The sequence below is a fragment of the Hydractinia symbiolongicarpus genome, chromosome 9 (assembly GCF_029227915.1).
Source record: "Hydractinia symbiolongicarpus strain clone_291-10 chromosome 9, HSymV2.1, whole genome shotgun sequence".
NCBI classification, from domain to species: Eukaryota; Metazoa; Cnidaria; class Hydrozoa; order Anthoathecata; family Hydractiniidae; genus Hydractinia; species Hydractinia symbiolongicarpus.
The window spans coordinates 19211351-19238016 of NC_079883.1; the positions used below are offsets into that span (position 1 = coordinate 19211351).

Here is a 26666-nt window from a genome sequence, read left to right on the forward strand (position 1 = left end):
ATTGAAATAATAAAAAAAATTAAACTTCAGGCCAATTTCAACAAATTTAATAAAACCAATTATGTCTTAGACTTCTTTGATGTTGATTGGGATGCAAAATTAAATAGCCTGAACCCTAATGAACAGATGGTTTTCCTTCTCGGCCAGGTTAACAATATTATAGATAAGCATGCTCCTCTGCAAAAAGTATCCTTCAAATTCATTATCCTAAAGAAGTCTTAAGTTGCATTGGAGACATCTATGATATGATATTTCACAATGCCTGTATTCCATTCCACCACAGTGATAAATTGACTTTGCATCTCATATCTACCATTCATAGACACATAAGAAGAAAAAGAAGAAGTGGAAGTGGAGTGGAAGTGGAGGAAGTGGAAGTGCGAAAAATTACATTTTTCATGTGGACCAAATCAGCAATCATTCTTTCAATTACAAATGTTAAAAATTTAAATGTTAAAACAGGGAGTTCGCTTTGGCAAGCCAACATTTGGGTGTCGGTGAGAAACGTTGGGGTCGGTGAGATACGATGGGCCTAGTGTATTTTCAGCTTCGTAATACACTTTCATCTTTTTCTTTCTCTGTGACAGGCCTTGTATCGTGAAGTGTCACTTTTTGTGTGACACATTATTTGTGTTGTGTAATAATAATAATAATAATAATAATAATAATAATAATAAATATTTAAAGTGGCTAGCCCAGAAAATCACAAAAACCTATAGTTAGTGGATTGTTTCCACTGGGGGCCACTAGAACAAAAAAGAAACAAAAAATGATAAACCTTAGACTGCCTCAGCTCAATCAAACATAGTAACATTTATAATCTGTGAAAATTGAAAAGAAAAAGAATAAAAAACAAAAATTAAAAAATTTAAAAGTGATCTCCATTAGAATTTGCCAAATACATTAGAGATGGAAGTCTTAAACGAAAGCAGACTTCCATCACAGGTCACTTGGTCTGGAAGATTATTCCACACTTTTGCAGCTCTAAATGGGAAGGCTTTTTTGCCAAATTCCGTGTTGACCAAGGGAAGTGTGAACCTGTTTTTTGAAGCTCCTCTTGTTTGATGATTATGACAGTTTTTTGTCAAAAGGAATTTTGAGCGCATGTAATCAGGAGCAATGTGATTCATGGCTTTAAAAACTAATATGGCATCGTTTTTGATGAGTAAATTATTCATTGAATATTCCCTCTCTTTCCCAAGAAAGGTACGGACACATTTTATATATATATATATATTTAGCCAAATAAACTTTTAACTTATAAATAACAAAACACACCACATTTTTAATCTATATATAGCTATATATACAATGCAATCCTTGATATTCACAGTCCTTCTCTCAAACATGCTCTATCATCAAAAAAATGTCTCATACAAAAGTTATCATTCTCAGCATTTATTCAGTAAAATTAAGAAATACAAAAGATCTAGAATCAAAACTCCAGCATATCTCCATCTTCCATATCTATAATATTTTTTCTCACACAATATCATCTGTATAGAAATGAAGCCTGCATTCCCAGCAAAGCAGTCTACTCAGAAAACATTCTGTTACCACCTTACTCTTTGCTGTTAGATGATAATCTAAAAAAAATAACATCTAATGAAAATCTTAAGATTTTTGTGCTACATAAATTTAAAATATCTCACAGTAAGGAATGTGCTGGTATATTGCTATTGCTAGCAGTGGACATAAATCCTAACCCGGGACCTCAATCACAACGTAATGCCAACATATGCCCTGCCTGTTTCATAACTGTAGCAAAAAACCACAGAGCAGTTGAATGTGACCAATGTAAAAAATGGCTACATATTAAGTGTGACAATATATCTGGTAAATCGTACAATTCCATGTTGGCTGCATCTGATGACAACACTTCAAACTTTGTATGTTCCATATGCCTCCGCAATGAACTTCCTTTTGAGGATTGCTATTTTGACAACTCATTTCCAAACGATGACATAGAACCAGATATATCTTCCTTTGAACCAAACTTTGATTTTGACCTTGGTTTAACTAATAAAAAGGGTTTCAAAATGGGTCATTTGAATGTGAATGGGTTAAGAAGCAAGCTTGATTACATAAAAGTCTTCCTTCATGAACATAAACTTGACATTCTAGCTCTAAATGAGACTAAAATTGACAGCCATGTCACCAATGCAGATATTACCATCCCTGGTTACAATATTTTTTGTTGTGACAGAAACAAACATGGTGGTGGAGTCGTAATTTATGCTATTGATACATTACCCACTAAAAAGCTTAGCCATTTGAGTAAAGATAGTATTGAGAGTATATGGATTGAGGTCATACTAAAAAAGTCCTTCCCAATATTTTTATGTTCCATATATAGACCACCTGCAAAGGGAAAAGATCTTGTCATGGTGGAACGACTGTCTCGATATATCAAGGACTGCCTAAAAAACCTTCCGAAAAATCCAGAAGTTTTCATCTTAGGTGATTTAAACTGCAATTTTAATAAACCTAATAACTTGACTAGAATTCTAAAAGATTGTCTTGTCTCCTGTAACTTGAAGCAGTTTATTGATAAGGATACTCACACAACTATTTCTTCATCTACTTTAATTGATCTCTTTATTTCCAACAGTGAGCATATATGTCACTCCTCTGTCATTGATATGGGTCTGAGTGACCACTCTTTTATATATGCCATTCGTAAATGGAAATGGGTTAAAATTCCTGCAAAAGTTATTAAATCAAGATCTTTTAAGAACTTTAACAAAGAAAACTTTTTGTATGACTTGCATTCTGTAAACTGGAATGAAATTTTAAATAAAGACAATCTTGACACAGGTTGTAATATCTTTAATGAATTTGTTACTAATAAAATTGATCAACATTCTCCTATTAAATCTAGCCGTGTCAAAGGAAATTGCCCTCAATGGCTAAATGATGACCTTATTCATGCTATAAAAGAGAGGGACGCATCGGATCCTAAACGCCTATGGAAAACTCTTAAGGAACTTGTTCCTGATAAAAAGAACAAGAATGTTCCATCTTTCATCTCTAAGAACGACATGGAAATAAATGACCCTAAAGGTATTTTGAACTCTTTCAACTCCTTCTTTGCCACCATCGGTACTACCCTTGCTCAAAAATTTAGTTTTGACACGTCTGATGTCAATATAAAATGTAATGAAAAAAACTTTATATTTAAAGAAGTTGATGAAATTACCGTTACCAAAATAATAACTGGTCTAAAAAACAATAAGGTCACGGGTACAGATAAGATAGGAGTGAGAGTGTTGAAAGCTGGCCTCCAAGTTTTTTCACCTGTTCTCACCAAATTGTTTAACAAATCATTAGCTCCTGGTTATTTTCCATCATGTTGGAAAAATAAAAGAGTATCTCCTCTTTTCAAACTGGAGATCCTAGTGATGTAAACAACTACAGACCGATTTCTATCCTTCCGGTTGTCATGAAAGTGTTTGAAAAAATTGTCCATGAGCAAATGGTTGAGTTTCTATTGGAGAATAATTTATTAAATTGCAAACAATCTGGTTTTCGAAAGCTCCATTCCACTTCTACTGCTGCGATTGATGTGTCAGATTATATTTTAAATAAAATGGGTAAAGGCAAATATGTTGGTGCAGTTTTGGTAGATTTTAAAAAGGCTTTTGATACAGTGGACCATAAATTCTTTTAAAAAAGTTATACTGTTATGGTTTTCGAGATGGTTCTTTTGATTGGTTGGAGTCTACTTTTCTAATAGACACCAAATCACCTTGGTGAACAACACAATGTCAGATGTGATACCAAAGGAGTCCTATGGAGTCCCTCAAGGATCAGTCCTTGGACCGTTATTGTTTCTTGTTTATATTAATGATTTAGAATCTGCAATTCACAACTCTTACTTTCATCTGTATGCAGATGACACAATAATTATTCAAAGCTGTAATTCTCCTATTGAACTTAAATCTGCACTTGAAATTGAGTTAAATAATGTCAAGCAATGGATCTACATTAATAAAGTCACCATTAAAAATGATAAAACTGAAGTGATCTTTTTTGGAAATAAAACAAAACTTAAAGCATGCACAGACATCATTATATCATAGGATGGCATTGAATTAACTTCAAGAAAGAAGGTGAAGTACCTGGGGGTTATCTTTGATAGTAACCTGAGTTGGAAAAGTCACATCAAAAGTGTTGTTAGTAAATCATATTATAAATTCAATAAAATAAGATACATCAGTTCATACTTGAACGATGAAACAAAACAATTACTCATGAATGCTCTTTTCATGCCATATTTATATTATTGTTCACCAACATGGTGTAATGCCAATAACTCATCTTTAAAAAAGGTGAATAAATTATTTTCTAACATAAACACTTTCTTGGGTAGAGATGCTTCAGATCTGAACTCTCTATTTAATTTCAACTAAAGTATTTCCATTTTTAAAGCTGTTCATGAGATTGCACCTGCATATTTGAGCAATAAGCTAACATTAATTAAAAGCAACCATTGTCAAAGCACCAGATCATCTACAAGTAATATGTTAGTTTCCCATCGAAGTGGTGCAAGGTGTTTTAATAGAAAATTTTTATATTCATCTCCAAAGCTTTGGAATAGATTGCCAGATAATATCAGAAAATTAAATAGTCTCGTATAGTTCTTACATTCTCAATAAAATATTTTAACCTTTTTCTTTTCTTTTAACACAACTAAATAATTCTGATGTATAATAATTCTCAAAAGTGGCCCCTAGTGGAAAAAATCTGATAGCTGTCTAAAAGCTGAAAGATTATTCTGGGCACTGCCACTATAAATATACATCAGTCTTGGTCATGAATATTTGCACCCGCGTATGGTGGTACGTACGCCTACACTAATACAGGCGTGCGATCAGTATCGCACGCCTAGCTTATGATTTTGGCGTGCAATTATTACATTCAGGAGAGCGGCAGCGCAGGGTTTTTGAAGCATAGTAGTTGGCAAAAAAATTGCCGACGTAATTTTGTTGTGAAATTTAAATGAATGGTGTTATTATGAAGAACGTAAGGTATAGAGAACATTAAAGTCGGCCCCTTTCCTTCATGCTGACACTCTTATGCTCGGCTGGTGCATTACACTGAGACTCGAACGAAAGACGGAGGACCATTTGGAACCATGCCACAAGTCAGTCCGACCTTCATCGTCACAGAGAATACTGCGAGAAGAGTGCGCACCCATGCAAGTTAAATATAACCAGAACATGGGAGAGGTTAGGTGTCCTGTACCTTAATACAGCTTTCGGACGAATGTTCTTGTAATGTAATAATATCAAAGAAAAAACATGTTCAATAAAGTTTAAAAAATCTATTTGAAAGGGGAAAGAGAAATCAAATATGTGTAGTAATAATAATCGAAAAAAATGTATATCGTATTAAAAAGAAGTCTAGAAGTTCTGTCTCCTACACGACACAGCAGGCAATAAGTCAGCCCTGCCCTCGGTTTTGTGAGAAGAGATGTTCTGCGAAGACTCTAACAATTGAGTCTCCTGTACAGTTTTGCTTTTCATTGAACTGTGCCTGTGACAAGCATTTTCGAAGCATGTCACCGGCTACTTCTGCGATATTCAACTTATGCCCTGACCTTCAGTTCGGTAATAACATGTGTACAACTTACTTCCTAATCAGTTTATCTTAAAACATAGAGAGCTAGTTGGGACAGAACTATTAACTTAAGAAATACACCATCGGGAAGGTAGGTCAATAGGACTTGTACTTCATTTCCATTTGTCATCGTCTTAAGGAGAGCAATACAAGGTTAATGACGAAATTTTTTGCCAGCTAAAAAACAAAAAAAATATTGTCAACGCAATACAGACGCAAAACATTTGAAATGTATCTCACGTCAGCAATTTTAATGAAGGTGGGTATTTAATAGAAATACATTTTAGAGATACATTTTAACATGGAAGAACAATTATGTATTGGGTAAAGTCTGGGTTTACTCTAAAATAGCTCAGTTCTGCTTGGCGTGTGTACGAAGTAGAACAAGGTGTGTGATAAAGAGCACGCCCGAATTTCACATAGCGTGTGCGGAGGCGTGCGCGTGCGATCGCACGCCATTCATGACCAAGACTGTACATTATTATTATTTATTATTAACATTCCTTTGTTCGTGTGACATGCATGACCTGGAAATGGTACAAATTTAAAGTCTTATGAACTGCAAATAATTTTCATTATAACATCGAAAATCAAACTGTAGATTTTCTATTTTGTGCATCGCTCTCCACACAGGTCCTGAGGCGTGCAAGGGATCACACTCTCAAGTTTTTTTTATATGTATAATGAGGCGTGCACGTGTGTGTACGATCTCACCTATTCATGACCAGGTCTGGTCAACAAATACAATGTAACTGTGTCCATTTTTTCATTATATGTAAATTATGCAAACTGTGTTAGTTTAGCCAGCCCACAGTATTTATTGCACTTATGTATCATCATAAAATTTAAAAAAGCTTTTGTAGATAAATTACTCATGCAGAAGCATAAGCCATTTTCATCACTAGAATCTCCAGATGTAGCAATCTCAGGGTTGTAAAGTTCTTATCTAAAACCTTGGATCATCATCATCATCATCATCATTCTCGGCTTAACGTCCGTTTTCCATGCTAGCATGGGTTGGACGGGGTATATTAATGACCCTCTTCCAATCTGATCTAGACTGTGTTAGATCTAAACTCAACTTCCTCTCTATCAAGTCTGTCCTTATAACCTCCTGCCAAGTCTTTCTCGGTCTGCCTCTGGGCTTTGCCCCAGGAACTATCAAGTCTCTACACTTTCTTACCCAATTATCCTCCTCCATTCTTTCCAAGTGCCCCAGCCAATTCAATCTTCTTATCTGGATAACATCTTTAATTCTACAGAGACTTAGCCTGCTTCTTAGCTCATCTGAACTCTTTCTGTCTCTCAGACTGGCATTACACATCCACCTAACCATTCTCATATCATTCCTTTCTAAACGGTCAAGATCTTCCTGCTTCACTGCCCATGTCTCACTACCGTACAACATAACACTTCTTACACAGGCCTCATACAACCTACCTTTTACCTCAATTGACAGGACTCTGCTAGTCAATAAAGGAAGTAACTCTCTAAACTTTTTCCAAGCAGAACCTATCCTGCAAGTAACACTTCTTCCAACACCCCCTTCACTGCCCAACATATCACCTAAGTAACAGAAGTTCTTAACTATCTCTAACGAGCCACTGTTGTACATCATTAAAGCTGGAAATACTTCATTCTCTATAATCTCACCTTTGCAAGGCTTGCATACAAACTGTATGCCAGCTCTTAACCTTCCACTAATACTACTGCACTTCTTATGTACCCAATGCTTGCAAGTCTGACAAAAAATTGAGTTACTACCAACCCCTTTCCTGCAAACTCCACAAGGCCACTTTCCAACTACAAGGTCACACTTGGCTGCAATGCTACTTATCATGACTTTAGACTTTGCTGTGTTTACCTTCAGCCCTTTCTCTTCTAGTCCTTTCTTCCACTTCTCAAACTTTTCAACTAATTCTTCCATCGACTCTGCTATGAGAACCAAATCATCTGCATACAATAACTCCCATGGGCAACCTGTTCTGAACTCCATCGACAGCGCTTCTAAGACTAGAATAAACAACAAAGGACTAAGTACAGAACCCTGATGTACACCAACATTTACACTAAATTCATCACTAAGTGAATCGTTAATCCTGACACGACTTCTAGCATTGCTGTACATAGACTGAACCATCGTAACTAGCCATTCATCCACACCTAATTTTCTCATAGCCCACCAAATAACTTTACGTGGCACTCTATCAAAAGCTTTCTCTAAATCTACAAAGGCAAAATAGAGATTCTTTCTCTTTCCTAAATACTTTTCCTGAAGCTGTCTGAGTAAAAATATTGCATCTGTAGTGCCACGCCCTGGAACAAAACTAAATTGCATCTTATCTATATCAATTCTTTCTCTAAGTAACTTATCAATCACTCTTTCAATAACTTTCATTACTTGATCAACCAACTTCAAACCTCTATAGTTACCCCTTTCTAATGCATCACCCTTGCCCTTGAAACAATTCACTATTACACTCGACTGTCACTCACTCGGAATAGCACCATCCTTTATAATCTGGTTAGCAAGACTTGTAATAAGCTCAACTCCAATATATCCAGATGCTTTTACCATCTCTGCAACAATACCTGATACTCCTGCAGCCTTGCCAATCTTCATTTTCCTAATAGCCTCCACTACCCATTCTGTCTTGATCTGCATGGCTGGCCCTTCTACGACATCATCATCAGACAAATTATCCTCGTCCCAATCAAACTCAGTGTTAAGCAACCTCTGATAATGATTCTTCCAAGCTACCCTTTTCTCCTCCTCTGTGCTAGCCAAAACACCTTCATCATTACGTATACACTTCTCACCTACAATATCTTGATTAGTCTTCTTCATTTGCTTTGCTATCTTGAATACCTCATTGCGCTGGTCTTCCCTTCTTAACACATCTGCAAATTTGTTTCTCTCTGCTTCTGATTTTGCCTTATACACTGCTGTACGAGCCCGACGCTTAGCTTCTAAGTAAATATTTTTACTACCACCTGACTTCCACTCTTTCCAAAGTTTCCTCTTTTCCTTTATACACTGGTCAACCTCATTATTCCACCACCAGGTCTGTCTATGTCTAGCTGGTCCTTTCGTCCACCCACAGGTATCATCAGAAGCTTCTAGAAGACAATTCTTCAAAGTAGTCCAAGTACTTTCAACATTGTCACTATCACATTGACTATTGTAGGCTAACTGCTGAACTTTTGCACTAAATTGTCTTGCTACAATCTCTTCCTTCAGCTTCCAGACTTTTCGACGGGGCCTGTACTTTCCCTTGGCTTCTCTGACACTCTTCAAGATAATATCACAAACCAGCAACCTATGCTGGGAAACACACTCTTCCCCGGATATAACTTTCACGTCCTTCACCACTTTCTTGTCTGACTTTCTAACCAAAAAGTAATCTATCTGTGTCTTACAACCACCTGACTCATATGTTATCAGCCTACTCTGTCTCTTACTGAATGATGTGTTGCAAACCACCATGTCCGTTGCCATTCCAAACTCAAGCAATCTCTCCCCTTCCTTATTTCTGCTCCCAAATCCATAGCCTCCATGCACACCTCTATAACCTTCAGATGACTTCCCAACATGACCATTAAAGTCGCCGCCCACCATGACAAGTTCAGTGTCTCCAAACTTTGATGTGACTGCTATTAACTCATCATAAAACTTATCTTTATCTTCCTCACTGAGTCCACACTGTGGAGCATAAACTGACAGAAAAGTGACAATCCTATTACCTATTAAAAACTTTATCACTATAATACGACTATTAACACGCATAACATCTATTACTTTTTCTACCCACTTCTCTGCAACGAATATGCCAACTCCTCCATATCCATCACTATTACCAATCCAAAAAAGCTTATACCTTGCCCTCCTACCTTCCACAAATCTCACTGAAGCTCCTCTCCACCTAACTTCCTGAACACAACACATATCAACAGATCTACGTTCTAACATTTCAACTACTTCACCTGCTCTACCTCTCAGAGTACCAACATTTACACTAGCCATCCTCAACCTAGTGTTATCTACCTTGTGATGTGATAGCTGGGTAACGGTCTGACGATGCTCACATCTGACATCTGTCCTACCGTGCGCGACACCTTCACTCCTTAGAGTTCCAGCCCCGTTTACGCAGTTTGTCTGAGTAACTATTCTTACGGCCATTAATAAAAAGTTTTGGCATTGTTTTACAGCTGGATGCCCTTCCTAGCGCCAACCGTTCACAGACCGGACTGGGTGTTTTTTAAAGTGACACCATCACTATGTGGCATTTCATGGGACTTCCACAATCGCCCCTTTAAACTAAGGTATGGTGGAGGACGTTCAACTCCTCTCTTGTCTCTAAGGAGACCCTTCACCGGTGGATATCTAGTAATAACAGATTGCTATAGATTTTTGGTGTAAAAAATATGCAAGACACTCTGTTTTTTTTTAAGAGCACTTCATCAACATATTGCACTTATGTATCATCATAATATTTAAAAAAGCTTTTGTAGATAAATTACTCATGCAGAAGCATAAGCCATTTTCATCACTAGAATCTCCAGATGTAGCAATCTCAGGGTTGTAAAGTTCTTATCTAAAACCTTGGATGTCTAGTAATAACAGATTGCTATAGATTTTTGGTGTAAAAAATTTGCAAGACACTCTGTTTTTTTTTAAGAGCACTTCATCAACATATTCAATAAGTCGTCCATCAGTATTGATATATTTTGTGAACTCGTCATAAATATAATCCTAATATTAAACCACTACAAATTCACCATTATCAAGATTTTTACCCCACTTGATATGTCCGTAACAAAATGTTTGACCAAATTCATTTGAATCTTCTACTGTTAAACTGTTTCTTAACTGGACAGAAAAATTTAGGGCTAGGGCATGCATCTGGACACATTTGGCACATAAACTTTCTTGGCTTTCTATTTTCGAAAGGATGGCGTCTACCTCGTTTTTTCTATTTAACCTCCTTATCTTTCCCGACTATTCTGAAACTGCCTTGATCGAAAGGTTCCTTCTCTATTGTACAATACTCCTAACTAGGTTGACGCCATGCCTACTACATTAAAACTATAGAGCTTTAATTTTGAAGGTTTGTCCATTATTTTCGAGATTACTGACCTGAAGTCTCAGCATTGTTGAAATTGACAGACTTTTGGGATATACTCTGAGTTTCTCAGCACTTTCTGATAAAACTGAAGCATTTTCTTGCTCATAACACTATTGCGAGATGATACACTTGTATGATTATGTTTATGTCAGATCTCCATCTTGATTCATAAGTAAGATGAGTAGATGGCGAATGATTTATTTACTACCAAAAAACTTGGAGACTTGGAGATGTGTGACAACTGAGATCCATTCTGTTATACAAGAACATCACAGTCCATTTCTGATTCTGAAAGCCATCTGTAAAAATGACAAGCTTTCATGATTTTTTTCAGTGAAACAATTTTGTATTCATACGGGACAAATTCCAGTGGCCCTATTTTGTCATTTTTTATTGACTTTCCTGAGGCAGTACTTGACAATCATTGCACTGTCATCCTTTTCAACTTAAATACTTGCACCAGCTCTAGCTCCTTCTTCCTTTTTCTTTCTCCCACTTTCTCCCATTCTTTTATTTTTCATTTCTACAGCAAATTAAACCCGACCTTTGACTTCCTTTTCTTCTTGCTACCATGTTTGTTTTGATTGTACGCTTGTTCGATATGCTTTAAAAATGACCTAGGGGAGGAGAGTGTATACCAAACTCGTCACTGAAGCTTGATGACTCCGACAAGAGCACCACATTTGAGAAGAGTGAGAACTTACACAAAGGTGGTTTTCACTTATGGAAAATGTTGTTTTGACGTATTGCTTCAAGTTAAAATTAATTTGAAATGAATTGTGAAGCTAAATTATAATGAATTGAAATTAAACTGAATTTATTATTTTTTTAATATTAAAAATGATTTTACGTATCTGTTTTTTAAATTTAAATCAAATTAAACAGTTTGATCCTATACATTTTCTTGATCACATTTCAAGCTCTACACAATAGAGCGTAAACAAGAGGTAATCGCTGTCATCATACAATAGCAATAGGTTTTTTTTTCCATTTTTGTTCTTCTGCTTAAGTCTTTTCATGGGCTTATCAACTACATACAATCTAAATTTTGTAAATTTTTTTTAGAATGCTTAAAAATGAAAATTTCCTTAAATTGTTGACAATGCAGACAAAATGAGCGGATCTATGCTTCAAACTGCAGATGCAGTTGCACAAAATCCTTGGAAACTTTGTTTGCTTTGTGGTCAGAAGCGTATTTTTGCAAGTGCTATAGAATTCAGAAGTCACCTCAGAATGGCTCATTGTGTTAAAGAGGGAGGCTCGTTTATTTGTAAATATGGCAGAAATAATGTCTGTCCCTCACTACCTGTTGAAGGTGTTCATGAAAAGGACTATGCTAATCATGTTGAAAAAGTTCATATATTTTTAAATGGTAAGAAGTTCAGTTGTATATGCCTTCTACATGATTTTTTTTGCTGAGATTTCTCAGCCTGAAATTTCATGTAGAAGAGGGAAATTAATTAGGTGAGTTTATAACCTTATCCCATTGAGGATCTTCATCACTGTTTTATCTATTTTCAGTAGTAAAACACATTTATAATGGAATTGTTATGATCTTATTTTTCTGAAAAAAAATGTATGAATATCAATGACCTGATGTTCAATGCTCTTTTTTGTTAATGTTTTTTAAATGTTTCTTAGTTGCATTGTGATTTTTACATATAGGGAGAGCAAAGAATATACAATTAAAAGTTCCAGAGCATTCTTCACCACCATTTTCACCAGTAACAAAATTAGAAGGAAGAAGCAATTTAACTATTACTTATAAAGATGACAATTTAACTGGAAGTGACAAAACTAGTTGGACGCAGCACCCCTGTCAAAATTTGTCATCCGTTCTGAATGACCCTAGGAGGAGTACAAGGGAGAGTGATTTCTTTACCAGAATATGGGGTGAATCATTTGTTCCTCAAGGTGTTGTACCACTGACTTTACTTCCAAACACACCTAGGGAGTATTTTGCAGATTACTGGAAAAGATATGAGATAGTAAGTATATGTTCTGTAAAAAATCTGTAAAAAAATTTTAGTTCTTAAAATGTGCCTTAAAGGGTTCCCGAGGTACTTTTACAAGTTGGACTTACCTGAAAGGTTTTCATAAGTTATTCCCAATGACATATTCACTTTTTCTTAAAAGTTCATGTAACCCCAGATACCGTTTTTTAAATATTTGTTTTTCTTGTCACCTTGATGGCCACTTCAATCTTCTTGTTTGTTAAAAATTTCAGACTAGCTCCAGTCCTTTTTAGTGACATGTGACCCTATTACGTAGTATTTCAGTAGCGCTCACAATTTAATGACTTTCACTTGCTATTATTAATGACTTTCATAGGCAAAAACAATTAATATACTGTGGCAGCAAAGTTAAAAAAATCCAATGTACTTTCCACATCGATCTCTGTACGAATGATTTGTTTTTGTTTAAAAAACATAATTCAACATGATATTCTAGCCGTCTAAGCAATAAAACAAAAAATAAGATATTAGCAGCAGGTGTGTGCATGATTTCTTTTATTTCAAATTTAAAAGAATTTATTTCAACAAACAGGTTGTAAAAATTACTGATCTATAACCTGTCGACCTAGGCGGCGTATGATGCCCAAGTGAGTTTTGCCAACCTTGTTCTCAACAATCCTTGGGGACGAGGTTTACTCAGTAGATGGATATATTTTTATTAAAAGATATTAAAAAATCAATACTTTAATTTATCCCACGATACAGAGAGAGGCAGAATTTACTGTCTAATTAAAGTTTGTTTTTATGATATTCTTCCAATATGTAGCGTAAACATCAACGTAGTCTAGTAAATTAAACTCATCATTTTTCCCTTTTGCGATAGCGCGCTAAAATAAGCAGGGTTACAAAAGCAGGACAGACATCGAAGTGCGAAAGCAGAAAAGAGAGACAGGTATCCTGTCTAACATCAACGCTGCTCTGTGCCTCCATGGTTTGTTACTTACGTTACTTAAATTTAGGAAATTTTTGCATTTATTTCTTGGAATTGTCAAGAATGTCCTTTATTTTCACACTAAATTCTGTATTTTTGTAAATTTTTGTACTGTATTGTCCATTTTTTAAACCATTTTCTGTCCTGTATTCTTGTATTATTTTGCTCAACTGACTGTGGGAGGCCTGTATTAGACATGTGTTGGATTACAGAATATTTTAAACTAGTCATTAGCCCCTGAAAAATTCCACAAGGTGATGCCCGTCATATATATTTCCTGCATTGCTTATTATTTTATCCTTGACTGCCTGTTGACATAAAGTAATAAAATTTACTTGGACAGGGGTTGTTAACGTGACCACAATAATAATGGCGTGTTTAAATTGGGTCACAGACAGACAAACATCAGGGAGTATAAAATATAGACTAGTCAGGGTATCCGGTGTTAAAACGCCGGGTTAAGCCACAAGGAACTGTGTTACCCAGCAGAGGAGGGATTAATAACAACCGTAAATTGTGCTACATATCGAGTGAAGCGCGCACAACATCATGGTGTTTCCGGCATAATATATTTTCCAAAAAATAACTTTCCCATAACTTTTACTGAAATAAAAACACTTTACAACCTCTTGTCACCCTGTCATAGCAAAAACAGTTAGCCAACCATTTTCATTTTATTTTATAAGGTGACTCCAACTTAATTAGTTGTTCTACAGGCTCGACCGACCCTAATTTTCACGAAAACAAAAAAATAATAATATCAAGCAAAAAGTTTTAAAGAAAAACAAATGAAAAAAACAACAACATTTTCTCATCCCATTTCGTGAAAATATAATAAACATAGAAGATAATCAATGATATTATCTTTTGTTGCTTGAATGTCCATCTACAATTATACTAAACAAGGTGAATCAATAACATTTTTGGGACCACCATTGGTAAGGCCACGGAAGTTGATTTCCTTGTTCATGGTAATTTGTTGCGATTAAACTAAATTGCATGATGCGCTAATTTTGTAATCACAAAAATAGTTACGAGGTTACATAGAAGTTTAAATTTATAACAAAAATTAGCTACTTTCGCTAAAATAGTTATAATACAAATGAAAAGCAAGACAGATTATTGTCATAACACCCTCCTTTGTTATGATTAATATATATTTTTAAAATTACGCTAGCTAAACTAATACAGCAAAACTATTTGTGATGTTCTCTAGGACCATTTGTAATTCTCTCTAGAATAATCAATCGATCTAGAATAATTCATATTTTTAAAACAATAGAATTCCGTATTTTGTATTTTCAAAAATACAAATTGCGTATTAAAAAATAAGCATATTTTTAAATACGAATTTCATATTTTTAAAAATACGAAATTCATATTAAAAAATACGTGTATTTCTAAAATTATGCTGTAGTTTTAAAAACAAAGACATAAAAAAAGTAGTCTGGTTAGGGTTAATCTTATTTTTCACTTATGTCCAGAAAACATCCCTGCGAAGCTTTAAAGTTGCCGTATTTCATTCTAAAATGACAAAAAAACGTCCCTGGAAAGCTTCAAAATTGTCGTATATCATTCTAAAATAAGGAGAAAACATCCCTGCTGCGAAGCTTCAAAGTTGCCGTATTTCTTTCTAAAATGACGAGTAAACGTCCCTGCGAAGCTTCAACATTGCCGTATTTCACTATAAAGTGACGAGTAAACGTTCCTGTGAAGCTTCAAAATTGCCTTATTTTTTTCTAAAATGACGAGAAAACGTCCCTGTAAAATCATTGAGCCAATTAAAAACCTATTAAGAACAAACTTGTAAAATTGAGTAATTGTTCTATTCAATTTATTCAACCACTCACTTGATACATGTAACATTTCTAAAAATACGAAATTCTATTTTTAAAATTAGAATTTTGTATGTTCTATGTTTAAAAATTGAATTTTGTATTTTTTATTTTTAAAATATACGAAATTCGTATTTCATATTTTTTAAGGGGAATTAGGCCCAAATTTTTTTTCTTCGGAAATATCTTTTACAAACACTACATATTTTGATGGTATAAAAAAATAATTGAAATTCTTTGAATTTACATCCCTTTCCTAGCATTAAAGTTGACAACAGTAATCTCCATGTTAAAATCAAAATAATATCTGTGATGGAGATCTATGACGTATTTTACGCTCATTTCAATTTTTTGATCTCTTCGTCTTTCTTAAAGTTGTTTACACAATGTGAACAAACGTAACGATTCAAAAAAAATAACTCTGGTCCGTTGTACTTTATTTCGCTTTTTCGTTGTTGTTATTATTTGTTTGAAAAGGCTAAGTCCTGTTACATATCAACAAATTCTTTGAAACCAGTATACTTTCCATTTGGATCAGGAAATTCTTCCTTTATTTTTCGCACAAAACAAGCTGGAATCACCATGCCACATCCTTTTCCAAGCCTTTCATAATAATGTACCCACGCCATGTACTGTCAGTAACTGGTGTACCTCATTTCCGTACAAGGAATCAAAGTTTAAGTTACAGTGTAAACTAGAATAAAATTATTAAAATTATTCATTCATCAAAACTTCTTTGAAACAAATTGTTATTTTAGGCACATAGGCTCTTCTCCTTTTTTATTTGATATTCAAGGAATGACATTATTTTTAATTTAATTAAATAATCTGCGATGGTGTGTATTTTCATAGCGCGTGGACCTGTAAGATTATAAAGCGAAAAGTGAGAAAATAAGAAGATACGAAGAATGTTTTGGTGTGATTATGAGAAATATGGTCTTTGAAAATATTTACGGGAAGTATTAGTATATGTGGAGAGTTTTGTTATATTTTTCTGGTATCGTCGATGTCGTATGCTGGCTATCTCTAACACTGTGCCGTTCAAACATAAAATTTCAAAATCCCTGTGCATTGTGATGCACTTATTATTTTTATTATGTTATTATTCAACTTGTTATTCAATAAATTAGAAAATTCTTGGCAACACTTGTATTGCACAAGAGTGAAGGAATTGAAAATAAGGCAACATGTACAGGTACACCAATGCAAATTTTCAAGTCTGCTTGAAATCAATTCGTCTTTTTCTTCGCTATCACTAGATTCATAAGTAACTTTTTCAAGTTCTGGTTTGGAGTATTCAGGCTATTCATGTAACATCCTGTTACTGATATTTCACTAGAGTCACCTGAATATTCTAGAAATAGGGGAGTCAGAGCAGGAGCTTAATTTTTCCATGTCTCGCTACTTGCGCTCAGCGCAAGCTTATGCTTCTTCAGCGTAAGATACGTCACAATATAACAGTCTCCAGAATCATCCGTGGCCTCAAAAAATTTAAATGGCACTTACCGTTCGCTCATAGAAGGGGAAACTTTTATATTAAAATCAATCCAAATAATATTTATTTTTCAAAATTTTAAACTGAATTTAAGAAATGAACATAATCATCATTCTCGGCTTAACGTCCGTTTTCCATGCTAGCATGGGCTGGACGGGGTATATTAATGACCCTCTTCCAATCTGATCTAGACTGTGTTAGATCTAAACTCAACTTCCTCTCTATCAAGTCTGTCCTTATAACCTCCTGCCAAGTCTTTCTCGGTCTGCCTCTGGGCTTTGCCCCAGGAACTATCAAGTCTCTACACTTTCTTACCCAATTATCCTCCTCCATTCTTTCCAAGTGCCCCAGCCAATTCAATCTTCTTATCTGGATAACATCTTTAATTCTACAGAGACTTAGCCTGCTTCTTAGCTCATCTGAACTCTTTCTGTCTCTCAGACTGGCATTACACATCCACCTAACCATTCTCATATCATTCCTTTCTAAACGGTCAAGATCTTCCTGCTTCACTGCCCATGTCTCACTACCGTACAACATAACACTTCTTACACAGGCCTCATACAACCTACCTTTTACCTCAATTGACAGGACTCTGCTAGTCAATAAAGGAAGTAACTCTCTAAACTTTTTCCAAGCAGAACCTATCCTGCAAGTAACACTTCTTCCAACACCCCCTTCACTGCCCAACATATCACCTAAGTAACAGAAGTTCTTAACTATCTCTAACGAGCCACTGTTGTACATCATTAAAGCTGGAAATACTTCATTCTCTATAATCTCACCTTTGCAACGCTTGCATACAAACTGTATGCCAGCTCTTAACCTTCCACTAATACTACTGCACTTCTTATGTACCCAATGCTTGCAAGTCTGACAAAAAATTGAGTTACTACCAACCCCTTTCCTGCAAACTCCACAAGGCCACTTTCCAACTACAAGGTCACACTTGGCTGCAATGCTACTTATCATGACTTTAGACTTTGCTGTGTTTACCTTCAGCCCTTTCTCTTCTAGTCCTTTCTTCCACTTCTCAAACTTTTCAACTAATTCTTCCATCGACTCTGCTATGAGAACCAAATCATCTGCATACAATAACTCCCATGGGCAACCTGTTCTGAACTCCATCGACAGCGCTTCTAAGACTAGAATAAACAACAAAGGACTAAGTACAGAACCCTGATGTACACCAACATTTACACTAAATTCATCACTAAGTGAATCGTTAATCCTGACACGACTTCTAGCATTGCTGTACATAGACTGAACCATCGTAACTAGCCACTCATCCACACCTAATTTTCTCATAGCCCACCAAATAACTTTACGTGGCACTCTATCAAAAGCTTTCTCTAAATCTACAAAGGCAAAATAGAGATTCTTTCTCTTTCCTAAATACTTTTCCTGAAGCTGTCTGAGTAAAAATATTGCATCTGTAGTGCCACGCCCTGGAACAAAACCAAATTGCATCTTATCTATATCAATTCTTTCTCTAAGTAACTTATCAATCACTCTTTCAATAACTTTCATTACTTGATCAACCAACTTCAAACCTCTATAGTTACCCCTTTCTAATGCATCACCCTTGCCCTTGAAACAATTCACTATTACACTCGACTGCCACTCACTCGGAATAGCACCATCCTTTATAATCTGGTTAGCAAGACTTGTAATAAGCTCAACTCCAATATATCCAGATGCTTTTACCATCTCTGCAACAATACCTGATACTCCTGCAGCCTTGCCAATCTTCATTTTCCTAATAGCCTCCACTACCCATTCTGTCTTGATCTGCATGGCTGGCCCTTCTACGACATCATCATCAGACAAATTATCCTCGTCCCAATCAAACTCAGTGTTAAGCAACCTCTGATAATGATTCTTCCAAGCTACCCTTTTCTCCTCCTCTGTGCTAGCCAAAACACCTTCATCATTACGTATACACTTCTCACCTACAATATCTTGATTAGTCTTCTTCATTTGCTTTGCTATCTTGAATACCTCATTGCGCTGGTCTTCCCTTCTTAACACATCTGCAAATCTGTTTCTCTCTGCTTCTGATTTTGCCTTATACACTGCTGTACGAGCCCGACGCTTAGCTTCTAAGTAAATATTTTTACTACCACCTGACTTCCACTCTTTCCAAAGTTTCCTCTTTTCCTTTATACACTGGTCAACCTCATTATTCCACCACCAGGTCTGTCTATGTCTAGCTGGTCCTTTCGTCCACCCACAGGTATCATTAGAAGCTTCTAGAAGACAATTCTTCAGAGTAGTCCAAGTACTTTCAACATTGTCACTATCACATTGACTATTGTAGGCTAACTGCTGAACTTTTGCACTAAATTGTCTTGCTACAATCTCTTCCTTCAGCTTCCAGACTTTTCGACGGGGCCTGTACTTTCTCTTGGCTTCTCTGACACTCTTCAAGATGATATCACAAACCAGCAACCTATGCTGGGAAACACACTCTTCCCCCGATATAACTTTCACGTCCTTCACCACTTTCTTGTCTGACTTTCTAACCAAAAAGTAATCTATCTGTGTCTTACAACCACCTGACTCATATGTTATCAGCCTACTCTGTCTCTTACTGAATGATGTGTTGCAAACCACCATGTCTGTTGCCATTCCAAACTCAAGCAATCTCTCCCCTTCCTTATTTCTGCTCCCAAATCCATAGCCTCCATGCACACCTCTATAACCTTCAGATGACTTCCCAACATGACCATTAAAGTCGCCGCCCACCATGACAAGTTCAGTGTCTCCAAACTTTGATGTGACTGCTATTAACTCATCATAAAACTTATCTTTATCTTCCTCACTGAGTCCACACTGTGGAGCATAAACTGACAGAAAAGTGACAATCCTATTACCTATCAAAAACTTTATCACTATAATACGACTATTAACACGCATAACATCTATTACTTTTTCTACCCACTTCTCCGCAATGAATATGCCAACTCCTCCATATCCATCACTATTACCAATCCAAAAAAGCTTATACCTTGCCCTCCTACCTTCCACAAATCTCACTGAAGCTCCTCTCCACCTAACTTCCTGAACACAACACATATCAACAGATCTACGTTCTAACATTTCAACTACTTCACCTGCTCTACCTCTCAGAGTACCAACATTTACACTAGCCATCCTCAACCTAGTGTTATCTACCTTGTGATGTGATAGCTGGGTAACGGTCTGACGATGCTCACATCTGACATCTGTCCTACCGTGCGCGACACCTTCACTCCTTAGAGTTCCAGCCCCGTTTACGCAGTTTGTCTGATCAACTATTCTTACGGCCATTAATAAAGAGTTTTAGCATTGTTTTACAGCTGGATGCCCTTCCTAGCGCCAACCGTTCACAGACCGGACTGGGTGTTTTTTAAAGTGACACCATCACTATGTGGCATTTCATGGGACTTCCACAATCGCCCCTTTAAACTAAGGTATGGTGGAGGACGTTCAACTCCTCTCTTGTCTCTTAAGGAGACCCTTCACCCAAGAAATGATGTTAACCGAAATAATGCTATTTAAGTTTGAGGCTTAATTCCCCTTTAAAAATACGAGTATTTTTTAATACGAAATTTCCGTATTTCGTATTTTTAAATACGGAAAGAGAAGTGGTCGATTTTCCTAGCAAGCATCACATTTAGCAAAAAATAATAAAACAAGGTAGAATAAGCTTGTCGTAACACCCTTCTCCGTTATGAATTTTAAATAAATGATTTTAATGCTGCGAAAGACTTTTAATATTGTCAACTAAACCATAGTCCGTAAAAAGAAGTTGCACCTAAACTTAGATTTTCCTATTAAACTGCACAAAAAACATTAAAAAATACATTAAAATTGTTTGTTTTTAAGTAGCAGAAGAATAACTTGCTGTATAAGTTTCAAAACAGCACAAGTATAACTTGCAAAGTAATACAAGTATATATTTTGTACAACTTTTAAAACAGCACAAGAATAATTCTTGCTGTATAACTTTGAAAAAAACACAAGAAAATTTTTTGCTGCATAACTTTCAAAACAAAACAAGAAAAATTCTTGCTGCATAACTTTTAAAAACAAGTTTTGGAGGATGAAAGTATTTTTATCTTTTCATCTTGGGAACTATTTTTTTTCCTTCGCAACTAAAAAATATAAACTGGCTGCGTTATGCAAAAATAAATAGAAAGAAATGGTTGTCGTAACACCTTCCTCCTTCCTTTTTTTTAATTATTTTTTTTGTTGTTGTTCCGACCATACATTCTTGATAAAATTATTTTTATTTCGCTGACCGACTGACTGTAAGCTAACTATCGACTTCGCCCATAGAACAACTAATAAAATTGAAGTAGCTTAAAATGTTCGCAGTGAAAGTTCAAAAATAAGTCTTGAAACCGGGCTGAGCACTTAGCTCATACAGGTAAACCATGTCGCCTAGTAGAGGTAAATCCTGCTGCACATATGTATAGTCGTACTACACTTTTAATAGAATAGATTGGGCGAATCGAACACATTTTACCCTTCTCCTCTCTTCTCCCCCCCCCCCCCCCCCCCACCTGATTGGATTCCATAATTCCACAATCTTATCAGAATGCTAGAATCTGTTTCCCCTACACCCCACCCACTCACAATTCTTAGAGTTTTGGATTCGTCTACCCTGTCAACAAGAAAATTTAACCATTCCAATTCAATATAAAATAGGGAGAATAATGACATTTCTATAATAAAAAACTGTGCTTGAATTAAAATATTTTAGGTTGATGAAATAAAACATGTAGCAAAATCAACACTTAAAAACATTGTCGTACCAGAGAACATAAACACTGTCTGGTCTGCAATAAAACCTTTTATAATAGAGGATAAATATCACATAGAGCTAATCAAAGAACTGAAAAAAGTAATTAATTCATGGAAAAAAACCGAGATCAATATACAGCATCGAATTAACTTATCCATTTACCACAAAAAATAAGAGCAAAAGGATCTATAATAAACGTCAAGAACACTGACAACAAATGTTTCATGTACGCATACTATCAGCGTTACAACCACAAAACAAAGACTCACAAACACCATCAAAATACAAGTAATGCATTAAAAATCAAACCTTGATAATATTCAGTTCCCTGTAAACATCGAGGATATACCAAAATTAAAAAAACAAAACAAAGTAAACGCATTCGAATACTATGAAATTATAAAAATCAAAAGGTTCACAGGAAACAAAAACGCAATTGATTTACTAGACATATTGTTAGACTGTACATTTGTATTGTTGTGTTATATTTTAGATACTGTACCAACAATAACTGGTGGGTGTTTAATATATGATTAGCACAATCAACATGTGTTTATTTCTGTTTTACATGATAGCAGAGGGTTAGAAATGAATGGATACAAAAACCCGCTAGTGTTTAGTAAAGACAAGCTGTATGATCGATATTTGAAAGAGGTTCGTGCATGGCGTATAGTAACAGATCTCTATATAACAAAACAAGGGGTAGTTATAGCTCTGTCGTTTCCTGAAAATGATCCAAGTGGAGTATGTGATAAAGTATGTAATGAACTGAAATTAGAAACTATTAATGCTAATGATGGTGTGGAGAAATTGATTACGTATTTGGACAAGTTATTTAAAAAGGACGATCTGAGTGAAGTTGATGAACGATACGCAACATTTGATAGATATGTTTGTGATGTTAGTCAGAAAATAGAGGACTTTATACTTGAATTTGAAAGAAGATGTAACTGCATAATGTAAAAGAAAATAAAACTTCCTCTGTTTTGACATTTAAATTGCTGGATGCTGCAAAATTAATCCATAATGACAGACAGTTGGTTTTGACAGCTGTTGATTACATGAAAAAGGAAGAACTTTTGAGCAGATGAAGATTGCTCTATGAAAATTTCACGGAGAACAAGCAATTCCTTCTGCTGATAATAGTTACGCTATAAAATTGGAACCATCATTAGAAAGTGAGAGAGCAGAAGTGCTCTACACAAAACCAAGATGGCAGCCACGGTCATTTAAATGAAATTACGATAACGTTAAAAGCAAGCAAGAAATTAACAAGCCCAGACAGTATGGACAGAAAGTTAATCCTATAGGTTTCAACGGGAAACTTATGAAATACAAGATTTGTGAATCAATATTACATTTTATGAGGGATTGCCCTCATAAACGTTTCATGTCAGAAGGAGAAAACATCACTCTGTTTACTGGTTCATGTGATATTGAGATGTGTTTATGTACAAGTAAAGCTCGAAATGCAACTGTGCTTGATTCTGGATGCACATTGACAGTTACAGGATAATTGTGGTTGAAATGTTATCTTGAAACCTTGCACCCAGATTAAGTGAATATGGTGAAATATCATGTTAGTACAAGAGTGTTTAAATTTGGTGGAGGTGAAACAAAAATCTCTGAAGGATGTGTGGTGATCCCTTGCAAATTAGCTGGTAGAAGTATAATGGTGAGAACTGGCATAGTTGACAGTGACATTCCTTTGCTGTTAAGCAAGTCGGCAATGAAGAAAGCAAAGATTAAACTTGACCTTGAGAACGATTGTGCTGAAATCTGGGGAAATGTTGTTGTACATCATCCGGTCACTATTGTGTTCCATTATTCAAGAAGAAGTATTGCGAGTAGTTAGCCTCAGCCCTGATGTTTCATTCAAGGAAAAGGAAAAGATCTTTTCAAAATTGCACAAGCAGTTTGCTCACCCATCTAAAGAGAAGCTAAAAGCCCTGATGATTGATGCAAAAGTGTGGGATGAAGACTTCAAAACTATTACAACTACTGTTTATTTATATGGTGATATCTGTCTAAAATTTCACAAGACACCATCAAGACCCTCAAGTCTGCTATTAACAAACTGTTTTAGGGACAGGCGGTTATGGATCTCAAGAAATGAAACCAGAACATTCACATTTTGTACCTGATTGATATGTATAGCCAATTTACCACTGCCAGAGTAATCAAAGACAAGAGACCATCCACAATCATTGATAAAGTCATGCAGATGTGGATAGGTTCAGGTCTTGGTGCACCTAAAAAGTTTCTAGCAGACAATGGTGGGGAATTCGGAAATGACCAATACATAGACATGTGTGGAAATTTGAATATTAAGGTTGCTTACACTGCAGCTGAGAGTCCTTGGCAAAATGGTTTATGCGAAAGAAATCACGCTGTTGTAGATAGACGCTTTGGAAAATACTAGAATATAACCCTAATTTGACAGTGGAAAAAGCCTTGCCGTGGGCCATCAATGCGAAGAACTGTCTCCAGATGTGGAATGGGTTTTCCTAATATCAATTTGTGTTTGGCCAAAACCCAAACTTGCCAAATATAATGACAGATTCATCTCCAGCAATGGAAGGCTCAACTATCAGCCATACCTTTGCCAATTATCTCAGTGCTTTGCACTCAGCAAGGCAAGCCTACATCGAAGCTGAGTCATCAGAGAAGATACGAAGAGCTCTAAGATACAAAGTGAGAGCTAATTCTGAACACTTTGACACTGGTTGCAAGGTGTACTATAAGTGAGATGACTCTAACAAATGGAGAGGTCCAGGTGTTGTTATCTGTCAAAATAGAAAAATTGTTTTCGTCTGCCATGTTAATGTATATGTAAGTGTGTCAACAAATTGTTTGGTGAAATGTGGTCAAGAAATAGCAAATGCTGAAAAGGCTGCTATTTCTGAAAATTAGCCAGCTTCAGATTTCAGAAAAGAAAAGCCAGATGACTGTGAAGAAGATGAGATTCGCATACCTTCTACAGAAGAAAATCAAATCGATGATCCTAATGACTTCACAACAATCTATCAAAGAGCAAGTGCAGATACCAATACAGAACGAGCAGGTTCTGATCATTGGATTGAAGGCAAAGTACTAGGATGTGCAGAAAAGGCCACTGGCAAATATTCATTATGGATGAACATATGAAATGCCAATGAAGAGCAGCTCACTTGTCTTGATTTTGAACAAGTGAGACAGTGGGAAAATTGAATTACGATGAAGAACAAATGAAAGAGGTGGATGTTGCTTTTGTGCCTATTGAACAACATGACAAGAAAAATGTGATTGCTGCCAAGGAAAGAGAGATCCAGACCTGTAAAGATTTTCTGTGTTTGAGGAAGCGCCTGACAATAGGCAAAAAGCAATATCAACAACTTGGGTGATCACCAAGAAGGCAGTTAAAAACAAGTGTTTCATTACAGCCAGACTCTTCGCCCATGAATTCGAAGAGGATCAATCATCACAAGGAGACTCACCTACAATTCTCAAAAGTACCCTACGCATATTGCTGGCTGGATATTAAAGGGTGGTATTGTAAAACAACTAATGTTAAGACTGCTTTCCTTCAAGGTTCAAAAATCGGACTAGATGTTTACTTGGCTCTGGAAACTAAAAAAGGTTGTCTATAGACTTAATGATGCTGCATGAATCATTGTTATACACTTGGATGGGATTTTTTTACTCCGGATGTGCTTCTTTTAAAAACTGTGTTATCTCAAATCTGCGAGAGATGTTTGAGATTGGTAAAACTGAAGAACACTGCTTCAAATACATTGGATTGAACATACAACACAGGAAATGGTACGACAGTGTGTCAAACAGAATTTGTATCAGGCATGCAGCCCCTTTCTCTCTTTGCTTATCGCAAAGCTATGAAGTGTTCAGGACTGACCAAATTGCCAAGCTTAGAAGTGTAATTGGACAAGCAAATTGGATTGCAATTCAAACTAGACCAGATATATGTTATGATGTTCTTGACCTCAGCATATGCATCAATCATAATCCAGAGGTGAGACATATCATCCAAGCCAACAAAATAATCAGAAAAATCAAAGCAGATGATTATCACTTGGTGTATCCAGCACTTGGTAGCAACGATAACCTCAAACTTGCTTTTTTTTCAGATGCATCTCATGCGAATTTTCCAGATGGTGCATCTAGTGCAGGAGGACACGTCATCTTTCTTGTTGGGGAGAGGAACAGCTGTATCCTCAATTGGTGTTCCAAGAAAATAAAAAGAGTTGTTAGAAGTTCAACAGCTGCAGAAAGTCTTGCACTATCAGAAGCTTTGGATGATGTTATTTATGTCAGAGAAATATTGTGTGAATTATTACAACTTGGTGTGATGGAAATACCTGTGGAAGCTAATATTGAGAACAGGAATTTACATGGACTAATCTATTCAACAAAGGTTATCAGTGAGAAAAGATTACAAATTGAAGATGCAGCGATTAAAAAAATGTTGTCCCGAAAAGAGATAACAAAATCAAATGGGTCAGAAGCTATAACCTGTGCTAAGCTGTATACTGACTAGATATGACCATAGTTTATTTTAAACTGTTGACTAGATATCACTCAGTCAAAGTTGCATTATTTTTTACTTTATCAAAGTTATGTTATTTACGAACATTTCCATACAGACACTCACACAGAAGAAGAGAATTGGAGGAGTGTGTTAGACTGTACATTTATGTATTGTTGTGTTATATTTTAGATACTGTACTAACAATAACTGGCGGGTGTCCTAAATATTATTAACACAATCAACGGGTGTTTATTCCTGTTTCACACATTGGGGCATTATTGTTGGATTGAAGATCTATCAAGACTTGTCTTATCCCAAATAAACA

At 35.8% G+C, this 26666-nt stretch overlaps 3 protein-coding genes across 3 annotated transcripts in view; 2 read left to right on the forward strand and 1 right to left on the reverse strand.

Moving 5' to 3' along the window:
• Positions 1–26666, forward strand: part of LOC130656706 (vacuolar protein sorting-associated protein 54-like) — a 70431-nt gene that overhangs the window by 1823 nt on the left and 41942 nt on the right. The window contains exons 2-3 of the mRNA XM_057459616.1: positions 11814–12120; positions 12414–12736. Coding sequence (XP_057315599.1) covers positions 11862–12120; positions 12414–12736 — 582 coding nt within the window. The 5' untranslated portion in view covers positions 11814–11861. The remainder of the gene's footprint in view (positions 1–11813; positions 12121–12413; positions 12737–26666) is intronic.
• LOC130657807 (uncharacterized) lies at positions 527–3407 on the forward strand. The gene is made up of 2 exons (XM_057460804.1): positions 527–537; positions 1505–3407. The coding sequence occupies exons 1-2, from the start codon at positions 527–529 to the stop codon at positions 3405–3407; spliced, it is 1914 nt and encodes a 637-aa protein (XP_057316787.1).
• LOC130656708 (uncharacterized) lies at positions 8111–20528 on the reverse strand. The gene is made up of 2 exons (XM_057459617.1): positions 18578–20528; positions 8111–9186 (listed from the first exon to the last, which is right to left on the reverse strand). Exons 1-2 carry the CDS (start codon positions 20334–20336, stop codon positions 8111–8113), a joined length of 2835 nt encoding a protein of 944 aa, XP_057315600.1. The 5' UTR covers positions 20337–20528.

Excerpts from the sequence above, each read along its gene's own strand:
- LOC130656708 (XM_057459617.1), bottom strand. The coding sequence starts at position 20,336 with ATGGCCGTAAGAATAGTTGATCAGACAAACTGCGTAAACGGGGCTGGA. Across the intron at positions 9,187-18,577 it reads AGAAAGGGGTAACTATAGAG|GTGTGCATGGAGGCTATGGA; the intron begins GTTTGAAGTTGG and ends AAGGTTATAGAG.